General features: G+C 32.8%; 1 protein-coding gene across 1 annotated transcript; it reads left to right on the forward strand.

Moving 5' to 3' along the window:
- The first annotated feature begins 1,276 nt into the window (after positions 1-1,276).
- On the forward strand, positions 1,277-16,510 carry LOC124362299 (zinc finger protein 32-like). The gene is made up of 6 exons (XM_046816676.1): positions 1,277-1,434; positions 7,894-8,042; positions 9,731-9,961; positions 12,360-12,541; positions 13,180-13,452; positions 15,717-16,510. Exons 1-6 carry the CDS (start codon positions 1,407-1,409, stop codon positions 15,937-15,939), a joined length of 1,086 nt encoding a protein of 361 aa, XP_046672632.1. The 5' UTR covers positions 1,277-1,406; the 3' UTR covers positions 15,940-16,510.
- The last annotated feature ends 908 nt before the right edge of the window (positions 16,511-17,418 follow it).

Raw genomic sequence — 17,418 nt, forward strand, 5'->3', positions numbered from 1 at the left:
GAATTTCTAGAAAATTAAAAGTCTTAAAATGTGATTTAATAATTAAATAATTACTATAGGTTTAAATAGGTATTGTAAGTTAGATCCTTATCTATAATTAAACCTAGATATTTGATTATTTCGCCACCTTTTGCCTCAACACATCTAATGCTACAACACTCCATATCATTTTGCGATGCATAAGTCATTAATGTGTATTATATTGATATATTTGAATCCTGCCTAAGACCGGACCTGCTTTCTATTGTATCTGTAACAGTTAAAATAGCTACTGGGCAGCTGATTCGCCTAGTTTTTAAAGAATTTCCAAACCTTGACATTTAAAACACCCTAACAAACCGGGTGGTTTTCTTTATATATGCTGTGCTGAAGACTTCATACATGTCTTTTAGAGGTGTGATTTAGCTCATCTGTATATCACTTATTATATATGTTCTTGAATATACAAGAGTACTTTCAGTACTTTAACAGATCCAATATGTTGAATGCAACCAATTAAAAACATATTGGAAAATGTGTGTTTTTTATTAGAGGCACTGAATTTTAAATGTTCCGCTTCCTCCAAGAATCCTTCAGCAATACTATCAATATCTTGAAGTGTTAAGCAATAAGCACATCTTCAGCAAATTGCGATAGGTACGCAATTAAACTATTACCTAAAAGTTTATATAAACTTGTCTTAAATATTGTAATGGTAGCTTATCGTGTTTTGTTAAGTATGAAACTAGATTATTCTAATTGGTCAGTCATTACTTAGTACCACTTTCTAAAAGTTTTATAAGTAACCTTTGTACAAATATTAATTTATTTTATACTTGGAAATCTTATATTTCCATATTCTTCCATTCAAATTGAAATCTTTAAAAACACGTTTCTTAATAACAATTTATCTATGATTAGAGTTTTTTTTTTTTTAAGTAATATAGAAGGGAGGCTTCAAAGTGTCTATACTCGATTACAAAATTCACATATCTGACCTATTATCGGTTCCAAAAGTGAAACAACCACCCATTAAAGTTACCATTACATAATGGGCGATAAACTGACATATTGACAACATTGAAGGATCTTTATGACCAAATTCAAATATAATTTTCTTTTTATAACTCTGAAAAGATCAGTTATACTCAGTTCAACGTGTATATATATACACTACAATTAATACGACTAGGCCGTGGTAGATTAATGAAAAGGCTGTAGTTTTCTGCCTTTTTAAAGTGGGATATTTTTTGTTGTCACGTTTTTTTAAGCTGTCTGCTGCGAAAAAAGTAAACAAAAGAATTATTTTTATTCTTATTTCTTAATTCCGATTTCCTACTAATGTAATGGTGAAAAATGTAAATTTGTCATAATACTTCTTTAATTTATATAAGATATTTTAATTCGTGTGTTATTTTGTATTACCAATGGCTGATTCTATTTGTTCTGATAGAGGTAATAACTTGAATCACGTTTTTGAGAGCTTGGAACTTGATAATTAAGGCAATCCACCTTGTATTGACCCGGCAATTAACGATACCAATTAGGAATTCCTACTCTTACGACTAGATTCATTTCGTTTTTGTATTTTCCTTTAATCCTATGCATCAAAAGTACTGGAGAGATATGCAATCAGTTGTGTTATTAAATTTTAGGTTAAGATTCTCCCAATTATAAGTCATAGGAAGTATTACCCATTATTAAATAAACAAATTATATTATTTGGTATGGAATTTATATGTAACTGTGTGATGTCAAAATTAAAATTGACTTACTGATTTCTTTAATTATTCTTAATATTGTTTGTTAACTTACTTGTTTTGATAGGCCTAATAATTCTGAAAATCAGTAAGTTAATTTATTATTAAGCCTAATTTAAAGACAGTCCTATTTATGTAGCCTATTCTAAATAAATTTTAATATTAAAATTAACAAATTTGTTGTAGTTGTTCATCTCAATTTTTATAAACACTAATTATGTCCTGTTTTACTGTCATTCTTCATTCTACAGGCAACGATTTACTGAGAAATTGTTTGCTCAGCGCAGGGCTAATATATAGCAAATTTCAATGTAATATATATATATACAGATACAGTGAAGCGAGAAACGAAAATTAATTACTAAAAGATAAGATAGTATAATTAGTTCTAATTGGTATTTAATCTGGGTTATTAAATCGCAATTTAAATATGGTATGAAACAGTTTTTTTGGAGAAGATTGCATTTTTTATGTACTATCTGTTGAATGTTTTGGCTGCAGTATGATAACTGGCCATCTTGACAATTAAATCCTCGATATTTCTGATTATCCAAACTGCAAAACAATTACAAATCAAAATGACGAACCGAACATTATAGGTATTTTATATTACGTTAGCTATGTTTTGATATCTAAAACGTAATGGTGAGTTAGAAACTATCCATGTGTATTTATTAAATGTAACAAACAAAGCGGTATAAAACTTACTTCTTATTCTTACTCTTTTGAAGGATAAGTGTCTGTCAGCTTTGCCATTGTAGTTGCAGCTATTACTCAAATACCGCACAAATGATTTCACAATGTTTGAATTAATTTTAAACAATATTGTTATAAAAAATAAAAAAACAGTTAGTTTGACAGTTAAATTAACTGTCTATGAAGGGTTTTGTATTCAATAGTTAAGTATTTCTAATTGATAATTTGGCTCGTGATATGTTGTTGTGGTGGCTGCTTATTATTCTGCAGCCAATATTTGGTTTTAAAATGATCATTACTCATTTCGAATGTCTTTTTTTTAGATAATTGTGACCAGCGATTTTTTTTCTGTCATATTATTTAAATTTTCTTCTACTGTGTTTTAATGTTTATAGGCTATAATTAATTCATCAAGCATTTTCAAAATGTGAAATTGTCTTGACCAATATTTAAAAAACAAATTACACTAGAACCTCGACACCAGAAATGTCTACAGGATTCTTAAAAATTTGTCCTATCAAGGTTCTTACCGAGGTGGAGACGCTTAAACTTCTTGATTTTGAGGTTCATCACTGAGATATAACAACTAACATCACTAACATTTTATTCTTTTCTGTTGTAGTGCATAATAAAAGTAAGTTGTATAGTGCACATAGTTACTTAGAAAAATACAAAACTGTTCAAATTATTTTAGCAACTTAATACCAAACTAAAAACAAACGAGTCATGGTTTCTTTGATTACAAATAAAGGTTTTTAAACTAAATGCGTTATAAGTAAAGCTTTCATTTAAGTATATGCAGCAAGAAACAAAACAAAAATATATTCATATCCCTATTCCTGGGTTTTATCAATGTCTTCATAAATTTGAATATGCCTATTGGTACTGCGGCTGGCACTGACATCCTGGTTTTTTTTTTTTAAATCACTCATTTTAGTTTGCTTACCTGTTGTGATGGTAAGCCTATCTAATGCACAATCAAGTTCCACTAAGGATTTTAAAACACTTACCCATTACACTTTGTTTAAGGAATAATGGTAATTTTAAAACATTCAGTGCATCACATGCATCCTTCACTTTTAAGGGTTGGGTTGATTGCTTTCACCATCTCCCATCTCATCTTCTTCCCCATCTCTATCACCGTCATAGTCTGGAAATACTAGCGGTAGAATGTCAGCTTCAGAGAATTTCCCACACACAACATAATCGTCAAAGGTTACAAATTCATCAAAGTCCATGTTAAAGTCTAATGCTTTTATGACTGTTGGTTTTCTGGAGTTGTTGGTCTGAAGTCTAGTCATTTCAAGTGTCTTAAAGCCGCTATTTTTGAAACAGTTAAAAATTGTTCTTACATTTAGATTTTGCCATGCCTTTGTTACCATCCACAAGGCACTGAGTAAATCAATTTTTGTTGTGGTCTTGCATTCTAAATCACTGAGGAACTGATGAACAATCTCCCATCTGTAGGGAAATGTTGTATTATGTTTTGGTCAAGAAGCAGCAGCTTAGATGTTATGTGCGGTGGTTAGAATTTGATTTTGATGTTTGTCAATTTACGAGGCTCAACATGAGCCGTACAATCATGATTGAGCAATAAAATTTTCTTTTTCTTCTTTTTCATTTCCTTGTCAAGGCTTTTAATCCAGGAACTAAAAGTATTATTGTTCATCCATCCCTTTTTAGTCATGTAGTATGTTGGAAGGCTTTCTACGTTTTTAAAATATCTTGGATTTGTTCATTTTCCAATGACTAAAGGCTTCAGTTTATCTGTTTCAGTGCGATTTCTGCCCAGCAAGACTGTTATTCATTCTTTACTATTTTTCCACCATTGCAAGGATCACTTTTGAAGGATAAAGTTCTGTCCGGCATATACTTGAAAAATAGGCTGGTTTCATCAGCATTTAAAAAAGACTTCCGCTTCATACCCCTTTGTAACTTCAGAAATCAGAAGACTTTATTCATGAACTTAGAATACAGAATTGGCGTCAAGTAGTTAACACAATTAAACACAGTAACAATAAAATGGTAGAGTCAATATAATTTCTTGTTTGAGGTCTATAGGAAACGCTCTCCAGTTCAGGAACTCATCTATGGTGTAGAATGGTCCATCCAGTAACCATGTGGTGAGTCGTCTTCTTATGCTGTGTGCACCTTCTCCTTTGGCTGCCTCAGGCAGCAGGTTGAGGAACTTGGGCCCCAGGTAGGAAGGCTTCTCTGTGAAGACGGTCAAATGATGTGTCGGTAGAGTAAAGTTTGAGGCCTGTCGAGTGATTTATTTGTGTCTATCGGTACCTCTCTGTAGCTGTATTACTGTTACAACCTTCAGTTCTTTAAATTTCTGTCGACAGCTGTCTCTGTTGTTGAGCTCTGCAAGCACTCTAATAAATAGCTTTTTTCTGGTGCACCAGGACACGCTGCAAGTTTGTTGCCGATGAGTTGCCCCAAATTCCGAGTCCATACCGCAGGTGTGATTCAAAGATTGCATGATATGCAAATTTTGCTACTCTGGTACTAGTTATGGATTTTATCCTCTTGTGTCATAGAGGCTGCTACTTAATTTACGGCATAGGTTGTCAATATGAGGGGTCCATGTCAGCTGCGCATCAATAGTTATTCCCATGTACTTGGCCTTTTCGGATGTTTCTATATATCAGGAAGTTGTCCTACTTGGTCTCTTTTCCTGCCAAACAACAGTTGTTGGGTTTTATCTTCATTTAAAATCAGGCCATTACTATGGCAGTATTGTATAGTCATATTTAATGCCACTGATGAACGGACTTCGAGCATGTCAGGGAGCTTTTCACTGAGAAGGAGGACAGTATCGTCTGCATACATCATTGTTGTGTTATATTCCGCCAGATATTCTGGGAGGTCATTTGTTAACAAGATAAAAAGTATGGGACCCACCATGGAGCCCTGGGTTTGGGAGTTTGGGACTGTATGGTGTGTCTGTATGTTTACTATAGGTTTCATTGTATGTTCCCAACACAGTACAGTTAAACTGATAGACCAGAGCAAATTTAACATTAGGCACAGACTCACATTTTGCCCTAACTTTACATCGGTTTATTTTAATGAGAAGAAGCATTTATAAGGAATAAACATGGATCATTAAAATACTTCGAGAAGAAGATAACACTGACTTCTAAAGAATTCCTTTATTTCGGAAAGTTTTTAGTGGGAAAATGGTGCAGTTAGCAAAGAACTGTATTCTGTTTTTCTGTTGTTTTATACACCATCTCTAACCCTTCGTGAACAGTTGCAGATGTATCCGCTATAGACATTGTTTTTTAAAGCTGTTTAAAACCGTATGTACCAGAAGCAACTTACAAAAAAATAAGTAAAAACCTTAAAACACGAAACAAATTATTTATTTTTTAAGGAAAATTTGTTTTGTTTGATTGAAACATTGCAGGCTTATATATCAGCATCCCTTTTTCCATATAACTGTCAATAAAGTTATTTTGAAGGTGCAAATCTCTCACTAAGTTACTTCAAAATGTATTAAAAAAATTTTTGTCCCAAGCCTGTAATCTTGATGTATTTTTGGCTCTGCACAAAGAGTTAAAAATCAAATTTATGAATTTTTAGTGATTAGTATATTCTAATTCGTTTGTATCTTTTGCTTTAATTCCATTTATACAAATGTATTTCTCCAAGAAAAGTACAAGTATGATTAATAGACTGTGTATTTAGAATACAGTACCTATCATCACAGTATGTTGTTTCTTTGATCAATAATATGTGGTATGATCAGAGTTTGTTAGGTACAGGTTTAAAAATTGCGATTGTGGAGGGATCATGGAGAATACACATTTACATTTTTATTTTGTTTAGTATTATTATTACTACTAATTATCAATGATGGTTTATATATTATTAATAGGTTTACATAGTTTTCTAAAAGTTTTCCTACATATGTTATGTTTGAAAAACAGAACTGCTAACTAGGTATATAAGTAATTCAATAATTGCAGGTCAACTTTCCCCAAGTAGGGGAAAACAGCAGATGTTTAGATCAAAGTAAGTTAAAGATTGGTTTGTATGCCCAATAATTTAAGTGTATTTAATAGGTTGAGCAACTTGCTTAAAATATGCTTAAACTAATTATTCCTAACCCAAATTCTATTCCACTATCAAAGAGACCTATCGATCAAGTTTATTCCATTATCTTGAAATCTTGTAAGTGATGTGCCGCTCCTAAATATCTGTTGGGTAGCCAGATGTAAGAAACAATAGCAGTTTTTGCTGTTCCCTGTGTAGGTTCACTGGCAGGACAACCAATAAAAAGAAACAAATACAAAAAACATTTACTTATAAATAAATATAAGGATAAAAATAAAATATGATTAAACCTATAACAAATATAAATGTAATATATGTTTATTAGATACATGTATTAGCAGTGATTTTAACTAATTTGAAAACTCATAATAAATATATATCCGGCAACTCATTTTGGAACATGGTTTCTTATTTGCAATAGATCAGGTGGCCAACACAAGATTCCAAGGCAATTCTATATGTACAGGCCAAATTTGGTACTTTCGTATTATCCGGAGGCCACTATTTTTGGAAGTTTTTCTTACTGAGGATATAAACAAAATTATATTATTAGAAAGAACAGACTTTATTTAACTGACTCTGAAAGTTACTTGTCATAATGACTATTGTTTCTTGTTTTCTGCCTCCCAAAAAAAAGGGATGTCAGCGAGAAGAAGGGCACTCTGTCCCTATCATGTTCTGTCATGATTAGGTTTGGATTAAGTTATTACTTATTATTAATACATTACCAATAGTACCAAAGTTAAATATAACATTTACAAGTTTTCACGTGATATGAGTTTGGGAAAGTATCGATTAAAAATGCCCCATTAGTGCTTCGGTGTCAGCTGGTGCAAACCTGCTCTTCTGACAAAAAAAATCCTCGAGATATTAGCCAAATTCAAGCTAAGATCACGTGAGTGGTCATTAACTTTTTATATTTATAATATTTAAATATGTATTTACCTACTTATATAGCCTAATAACAAATAGTAGATAAAAACAGTCCTCCTTGTGACAACATCGCTTCTTTTAGGAGGCACAAAACAACTGATTGTTGTCATAATAACATGTAATTTTCACAATAAGTTAAATCAAATCAGTTCTTTCTAATAATGTAGTTTTTTAGGTCCCTGGTAAGAAAAACTTCAAAAAATAGTGACCTCCAGTCACATTTCACTTAAGTATCAATAATAATGACATTCATAGATTTAATTAACAATGTGTGCCATAGTGGGCATTCGACAGGGTGCATACCATCACAAACATGTTATAATTTGTATGTTCTTGCAAAGATGAGGTTTAAAATCTCCCAGACTCTGGTATTGTTTTGCTGTAGAATATTAATCTGTAGGATTTAGCATTTGTTGCCCAGTTGTCAAGAATAAATTTCAATGACTATGCAATGTTTCAGAAGCAGAAGTAAGATGCGTCCCGCCATCAAGAATGATGCCAGATGCTCAGTTTTTTCATCCTGCAGCTTTCAACATAGCCATGAATCAATATCGGGCTATGGAATATTTACAGCAACAGAAACAATATCAGATCAAAGTGGAACCTGAGGTGAATTTAGCAAAATTGTATAAGTAGGCTCTGTTTGTTTATAGTTTTTTATGGTCAACACATGATTTGAAATGGTTACAGGATATCAGATATCTGCCGTCATTATATATTACAAACAAAAAACCAACATTTGGAGGATTGCAAAATCCATCCTGTTCTTCAGGTTTCAAAATATACACACCAAATTTTAAATGAATAAAAGTATGGTGATGAACTTGCCAAAGTCACATACAATTTTTGTGTACACATCATGTCTTAAGATTTTTTGACACCTGAAGAAGAGTATAAATTCCTATCCTCAAAATGTTCTGTTAGTTTTCGTAATATATGCAATGATGGAAACTGTCCGAAATCCTTTAATTTTTTTACTCAGTTATCAAGTATCCTTTCAAAATCTCTTTTGTCAAGTTAGGCGAGTTAAACCACAATTTCATTAATCTTTTGATTTTTGGTGTAGGCTGTGCATCATGTCTTTAAGATTTTCGGAAATCTGAAGAAGAAGATAAATTTCAATCCTTGAAAATGTAGTGTTCTACTTTAGTAGTTGCTATGATGAAAAGTGTCCTACATCCAGTAATCCTTTCAAGTTGGCTATGTTTCTCTCTCCATACATAACATATTGTTCTTAAACTTAACATGTATTCAAATTAAACCATTGCACTCATAAGGTCACTAATTGTGAACCTAACTTTTTTCTTGCTCAGCTCAAATGTCAGGTAGTTGACCTCTCAGCTCGCCGGACCACAACTAGTGGCTGGTTGGGTTCTGTGACTCCACTTTACGATTGCATGACAATATAGATCATTTTGACTCATATTTCAATGGCAATGTTTTATCTTTAACCCTTTGGATTTAAAAATATCTAAAAAAACACAAATAATAGAATCAGAACGTTTTAACCCTAGAAGTGACATACAAGCAAACTGCAGTGGCACAGTAGCATAGGTCAACTGAATATTTATTTTTAAAATTTATATAACCAGGACGTATGTTCTAAACGTAACATTGTTTTTCATTAAGTTATTATTAAAAGAACACAAGCAAAGTTTTTTATTCAATCACATATTTATTGTATTATAACATTACATTGCTTTAAAAACTACATCAAAGTTTTAAAACCAAATAAACTATCATGTTTAATATATAAATCTGTTTATGTCAAAATTTTAGTGTATAAGGAATAAAATTCAATACATAAAATTAGTATCAAATTGTATATATATATGGTTAAAATATTTTTAAGCAAACCATGTTTAAAGAGTTTAAAATATCTTCATCCAAGGCCACTTTTATATTTAACAGACTTTATAATGCTGTTACTTGCTCATCTTGAACAGTAATTATGTTCAATATCTTCTAAATTAATTTTGTACACATTTGGTGGTGAATCCTATGGATATTGGACAATTGAACAGTGCAAAAACTGCAGTTTGTGTCTTATATAAGATCATCTCGTTCAAAATGTTAAAAGTGTTGGCAATTAATTAATTCTATAATAAATATTTTAAACTTATTTTTTAAAGAAATACAAACTTTGGTACAATTTAAAATAGTTATGTTCTATTAAAAATAATATTTAATATTCACTGCCATGTTCAGCAGTACTATTTAAAAGAACTGTGACAGTAACATCAGATACACCACATGTCTACTTGTGTTAACATCATTTTTACTCAGTGGAGTGGCAGGTGAGTTTCTACAACTGTCAGAATGAGGAGAGTGATGATGATAGCAGCAGCGACAAGTCCGGCCGTCAGTCCCCCAATGCCTTGACAATCGACGAGCAAGCACCTGCCAACGATAGCACCAGTACTAAGAAAACACAGATATGCAACATCTGTGGCAAGATCTTGTCTTCGCCATCATCTTACTACGTCCACATGAAAATGCACTCTGAGAACAAGCCCTTTGCATGCACCGTAAGTTTTTCTCATTTAAATTAAATTTTAATTTATTGTGGAAATTAACCTTTTAGTATCAACAAGAAATTATACATGATATTTTTAAATATATATGGTAAAATTTACATGCCGATTAATGAAGATTTTGTTCATATAAAAAGTTACAAAGATAAAATATAATTAGTTGTGCTCATGATAATCTTACACATATATATATATATATATATATATATATATATACATATATATATATATATACAGTTTCCATGAAAAGTATGGGTACGGCTTAATATTTTAAAAACCATAGGAGATAACATCTATAAACTTTGCACAGTGTCATATGGCTATGTAAACTATTTTTCCTTGCTATTACCATGACATGCCAACCATTGGGGGGCGGCCCACAGAGGAAAACATGGAAATCTTAAATTGAAGCATGGGTCGAGTGATATCTCATTTGAAAGAGCTCACTTAGTAGAGTTGAATGCCGCAAACCGCATCTCAAAAGTTTTATCCAATCAGAAATGGCGGGTTGTTTTAGGTACACATTGTGAAGTACATTATGCGCTGCCATTTCTGACTGGATCGTCGTATTCTGATGCGGTTGGCGGCGTTTCACTCTACTATCCAATGTGTTTTCACTGACGTTTTTTAATTAGCAAATTATGTTATAAATTTATAACACAATAAATAAAACACAATAAATACCGATGTTTTTTTAGTTTTATTTATTGTGTTATAAATTTATGACGTAATTTGCTAATTAAATAAAGTCACAATGTTATTTTCTGTTTAGAAAAGTACTTTATATCATAAATTGTGTGAACATTATCATTAAGTACTACCAAATATATACTAGCAGTTACTCATGGCTTAGCAACTGATTTTGTATTAATTTTCTTTGACTTTCTAAACACCTGAGATAATTGGTAGTCACTCATAACTATTTTAATCTCCTGAACCATTTTAGATTTAAGTTTAAAGAACAGTAATTTGGCACCCTGAAGTCGTAGATTGGAAGTTTTTGTAAGATTGAAATTTTCCTCCAACGCTCCGTGATAATTTATTGAATTACAGCTGTTCAAACTGTAATCCTTTGTTTTTTTTATAGTTATATAGTTTATAGTTCATCAATCTAGAGAACTGAGGAGAATCGGAGTTTCTGGGTGGAAGAAATAACGAACTAAGTACTACCAACTAAGTACTACCCATCCTTATTGTTAGAGACGATAACCGGGATACCAACATTCAGTTGAAAAATTGCAAGGAATTTTAGAGGTCGGAGTAGGGCCGCCAACTGCACAAGAGGATAATTCAAGAGTTATATGATTTGTTCCTTTTTACCTTCACTTTTGCTAAGGGTTCTACCTCCTTGGTGCAGTTTGATTGTAATTTTCCCTCTGTGCACTCAGTCTTGTTTGACTATAGGCATCATATTTGCAAGTCTGGTTATTAAATTACTTTTCCTCTTTCATGATTTGTCAGATATGCTGCATAGTAGACTTCATAAGAGACTTCAATAAAGACGTGTTTTGTTTTGCCATTAGCAATTTTGTATTTGAGTTTTTTTTTAATTTGGTTACAACAATGGAGTTATTTTATACAAGTGTATTAGTTTTACCTATGGACAAAATATGTGTTGGGGGCTCTGTTTGATTGTGTTAGAATGAATAGATGTTTTGTCATATTTAGTGAGACATGGAGTTTTATATTTCTTTTTTTGTGTACCGGTAACAAAAGTGGCATCCATTGTTGTCTAAACCCTGCTCCTCATTAGATATTCTGTAAGTTGGCCATTATTGTTATTTCTCTATTCTTTTTACTGTATTTATAAAAAGATTTTCTTTCTTTTCTTTGTGTATATTTGTTATTATTAGTTTTATTTTATTTGAATTATATTATTATTTCTTGTATACGCCAGAGTTGTCCTGGTCAGATCACAATGGACTAACTGAGTGCTTATGTAATCTAAGCTCGAATTTAGATACTATTTTGAGGATGTTTTTCTTTTTTGCTAGAAGAGCGGGGTGACACCAAAGATGCCACTGAAACCTGCACTGATGGCCATGGGCATTTCAGATCGGAACTATTCTGACATAATTTCAGTTATTACTTAAGCTTTCCTCCCTTTTATATCTATTGCACTACCTACTCCCTAATACCTTTACTTTTTTTATTTTGAGTTTAAATTTTAACAAATAGTGTGAAGTGGCTGAAGTAAATAATTACCAATTTTAAAAAATTATAAGAGTAAGAATAGTTTTAGAAGGGTTAAAAAAACACACAAGTTTTTCTTGGTATTTGCATAGAGGGAAATATTTTCTATAAAGTATTTATTTTCAATATTTGACAGAGTACTTTATTTTTTATGGGTAAAATCTCTAGATTTTAATCTTAAGAGATGATATTTTTCCAGATGTGTGAAGCCAGTTTCTGCCGAAAACCGTACCTGGAAGTGCACATGCGCACGCACACAGGTGAACGTCCATATCAGTGCGAGATCTGCCAGAAGCGCTTTACACAGAAGAGCAGTCTCAACACTCACAAGCGTGTTCATACTGGGGAACGTCCTTACTCCTGTGATATATGCAATAAGAGGTAATTATTGTGGAGTTCTGAGTATCTCTTTGAGAAGATGAGCCTTCTGTTTGGTGCCCCAGTTGCTAACAACATGTTCCCTGATGGTGGGATTTTTGAAGGTGTAAGCTATGCAACACACTGGGCAGCAGTAGTGTCCAAACTTTAACATTGTAATCACATGTTGTATAAAAGCTGTATTTATACTGTCGCTTTAGTGTAAAATGTTAAAAAATTTAGCATTCTCTGGATTATCACTACACCAGACCAGTGGGTTTTCTTAAATGCAAAACTACTTCTGAAATACATGTCTTTTTAAGGAGGCTTGCAAACCTTGTGATAAAACCCTGTCAAGGGTTCTCGGGTTTTCCAGTGATTTAGTGAATTGATAAACTGACAGGAGATAAATGGTTAAAAGATTATGTTAGCCTTTGTAATACAGCTGGCGGTAATTGAGTTGTCATAATGTAAAAACCCAGTAAATTGCCTAATTAGTTCGCACACAGGTTTATAAGTTGTTTAGTACTACAAGAATTACATTTTACAACATTTGAGAGACAATGAAATGATCTAACATGTAATTGATAAAGGTGCCTTAAATTAGCAATGAATTAAGTACTTTTCAAAATATCAGATCATATAATTTTGATGAATTTCAGATTCGCAGTGAAGAGTTATGTGAATACTCACCGGCTGAGCCATGTATCAGATAAGCCCCTGGCCTGCAACCGCTGCAGTGTAGTATTTACATCCAAGATGCACTATACAGAACACATGCGTACGCATGCTGCACGCCACATGTTTGGCTGTCACGTCTGCGGTCGTACGTTCGCCAAGGACAGCTACCTCATTCGTCATCACAACCGTGTCCACCGGGACAACACATCTCCGCCAGTTCCCTCCGACTTTAACTCAACTGGCTTCGATATGAGGTATTGTTATCAATAAATATCATCACTATTTAAGTTAGCTAGTATATCATTTAGAAACATATTATTGTTACAAGCTTTTAATTTCTTCTTTTATCAGAAAAAAATTTCAATATAAGCATACTAAATTGTGTTGTATTATTAAAATGTAGAGTGAAGTGTTTGAGACGTTCAATTATGAGATTGATGGTGAGTCTGCACAACTTGTTAAAAGAGATCATTTAGCACAATTATACAGGAAAAGAGTCGTTTATTCTTGTAATCATAATACTTCACATGTCTTAAGATTTAAAATATATTCTAATTTCTAGTTCTAAGCAATATTGGTCTCTGATCTCATAAAATTGTTCCTGATCTGATTTACTCTACTTGTCCTAATATCTTAACTTAATTTATGCTAGTAGGAGGGAAAGATTCAGGCTAACAATTTATGATCGGATTAATCAGGAATTCTAATACGCGAGGGTGTTGGTTGTAGAAGAGTGACTTATGCTAATTTGTTCTTAGCACTTGCCTCTCCCGTGGTGGATGTAAGTAATCTTGAGGGTTTGGGTGAAGCAGACCAACTACATAATTGTGATTTAGAGCTTTGCAGCTGGGTTATTTGAAATATGGACAATCCACTAAGCCGAATCTTTTTGTGTTGTCACTTGATCATCTTTGTCTCTAGCTATAAATGCTTTTAGGCTAGGAGGTTTCTTATGAGTGAATCTGAGCTGCTGAGGTTTTCAGGTGACACGTCTGCATGCTCCAGACGTGTTGAATTGGTGAATTCAGATCCTCAAATGTCTTTCCATGGCCTGGATGCTGTCTCTCATTCTTGACTCGATACTGGCATTCAGCATCAAAGCTGTCCAGACTGGAGATGGTTTGGTCTGGTAGCAGAGTTTTCCTATTTCTTAATTGTCAGTATCAAGACTGTTATGTCCAGTCTTTGACTTTTTAAGAGAATAGACCTTGCATCCATATGAGTATTGTGTGAAGTCAATTTTATCTAGTGAAGCTCTTGTGCGGTGATATGTAGATAGCACTATCATGCTAAATCTATTTTAATCTTCTTATAGTGAACCCATTTTGATGGATTAAATTAAAGTTGTTGGATATTTTTTAATTATTGCCAGAGTTTACTTTGTCCTCGTTTAGTTTGGACGATAAAGTTTTCCTCTTATGCCTTTGCCTTCTCCTCTACGATGCTGCAGCTGAGCCGTCTGGACAAGACATAGGGCTCTATAGTTGTTATCAATTCTTAGATGGTAGAACTGAATAATGGTATATTCATTCTGTATCCACCACATTACTTGGCAATCCAAAATGGAGTAGATAAGAAGCCTCTCTTTGAATGTGCCACTTTTGCTACTGGAAGGCTATTAAACTCCCGTCTGGTCTCAACCAGCTTGCTTTCACTCCCTCAAACTTTTTTGGCTGAATCTTTAAGTGAATAGAGATCCCTCTCATGATGGTGTAAATGATCTCAAGAAGACCATCCTGTAGTCATTATTAATACTCCAAAGTGCATCCACTGTGCCATCTGTAGTTGTCGGTAAACCTAGACCATATTATGTGATCATAGACTCCATGAGAAAACATAGGGTGTGTAATAAAGTTTATTCAGACTGCTTGATAACATTCCTTTGCAACTGGTAGCTTTCCACATTAGAATCTTGGCTTGAACACCTCTGGCTTTCACAAGGGGGACAGGAGGGTCTTTTTGTTAATAATCACACAGTAACTTGTGTTCTTCAGAGATTTGAAATGATGACCTCCTCACAATATTTTAGATGTCTTACACATATTTATGTTAGGGAGAGCCCACTACTAATTTTACTGTGCTCACTGCTGCAGAGGCCAATCAGTATCCTTTGTGTTGGAGATAGTACGCACTCCTTCTGGACATAGCCCGGATCACGTTATCTAAGGGACCAGGTTAAAATAATATTCCAAGTTAGTGAGTGTCTGGAACACTTGGATAAGCTACGGTGATAGGTTCTGTGGATCTTGACCACCAGAGCACACAGGTCAAGATGTAAACACATACCTGATCATAGAATCATTCAGTCAATAGAAGAGCCTTGATTTACATGCTTAAGACATGCATTGTATGCAATGTAACAAAAACCACTTGCTCTTGTTGACAATTGTGTCCTAATTTGCTCCCAAGTTAAGATCTGTCCAGATAACTCACTTCAAGTTTCAGCTTAGTTGAATTGTAACTTGATTTTTAAATTCTACTAAGTTTTATTCATTATCAATCAATGTTTTTGTTTCAGAATGAAGTCAAACCCTGAAGACGGAACGATTCCTGATGTGTTGAGATTGAAACCAAATCCAGATCAAGCAATGGTCTCGGACTATTTCAGAATGAACCCTAGCATGGAGGTGGTACCATCTGTTGAATGCTTCAGGGTTAGGCCTAATGTAGAAGAAAAACCAATTTTGGAATGTTTTCGGGTGAAATTAAACTCAGGAGAGAAATTGACAACTGCTGAATGAAATCTAACCGATGATCTTCAACTGGATCCTTTTATAAACAGATGTTAAGGACATCAATCAAGTTATGGGAATGAGGAATACCATGTAACAGGAAATACTCTTGTACTTATTTATAATAACTGTTGAACACACTGTTCAGAATTTACATGCTTAAATGCTTGTTTAGTACTTGATGGCCGGTCCACACAAAAAATTATGATATATGATTTTATTGTTCACAATGTTTGAATACTAAATATTGGCCTGTAAAGTTGGTTTTCTAATATTGTATTTTATTTTTAATGCTAGTGCCATACCATTTACAATGTTTCAAACTGCTTACTAAAAATGTATGAACGCATGAGTGATGTTCAAAATATAATAATTATTTAAGTTTTGATATTAGATCAATAATTCCAGGAATGTTACATGAACCAACATGTTGTACACATGAAAGTACTCTAACTAAAAGTTGACGTGTTCTTGCTTCAAAATTCAGCTTTACAAGGCACTTGGTGCCATTAAAAATGTCTTAACATTCTTACAAAAATTAATTTATGGAAGTTTGCCATTACAAATAATTTATTTTATGCAAAAAAAATCAGAAAATTAAATAAGGATTTTCAATTTAAAGTATTGATATAAAATATACTGACCATACTGTAAAAATATGATTATATCGATTGACAATGCTGCTTCATGTTTTTCTTAGTCACCAACAGGATTAGATTTTGTAGCTAAGATTCCATTATAAGTTTTGTGAGTTTAAATTTTAGATTCTTTACAACAATTCAGACATGTTCCTAAGTGCTGAGTGAAAGTAAGAGAAACTGTAGATAAACATATAAAAACTGCCGCTTCTCTGGACAGTATTTTTGGAGATCTGCTGGTATAATTTTTAAACTGAGTCAAGTACGAATCGTATGTTGCTCAAATTTTCTAATACTATGTCAAGTTTTTAACTGATCAATATTTTTATTTTCTCAGTTCAAATGTGTGATTAACATTACTTCTCAATACAGTGAAGTAATTTATTTCAAGACTATTTGAATTATAAACTATCATACCTTTTTGAAATAATAATTGTAATTTCATATTTTCTAAGCAAAACACACTGCATAGCATAATTTCTTAGTGCAACGCATTTCATTGATGCTTACTTTCTGATTATTTTAAATTAACTTTATTACTACAGATACAATGGTTTAGCGATTGTTAGCACTAATTAACTCGATTTGAAAGTTTTAGATTTGCACATTTCTATCTACAAATCTATTTGAATAAATTAGGAAACATTATTTTAGATAAAATTACTTTCAGTCTTCAACTCTCAAAGTTTAAAATATTGATTTACCTTTGTGCAAATGAATATTATAATGTTAAACATTGATAATGATTGTCCACAATGCTCCTATAATACTAGCAAGTTATGTAACCATGGTCCAGTGCTACAGTCAATGTGCTAAGAAATGATATGTTTTGTTTACAAGTCTGTTGGAT

Source organism: Homalodisca vitripennis, chromosome 5 (genome assembly GCF_021130785.1).
Source record: "Homalodisca vitripennis isolate AUS2020 chromosome 5, UT_GWSS_2.1, whole genome shotgun sequence".
NCBI classification, from domain to species: domain Eukaryota; kingdom Metazoa; phylum Arthropoda; class Insecta; order Hemiptera; family Cicadellidae; genus Homalodisca; species Homalodisca vitripennis.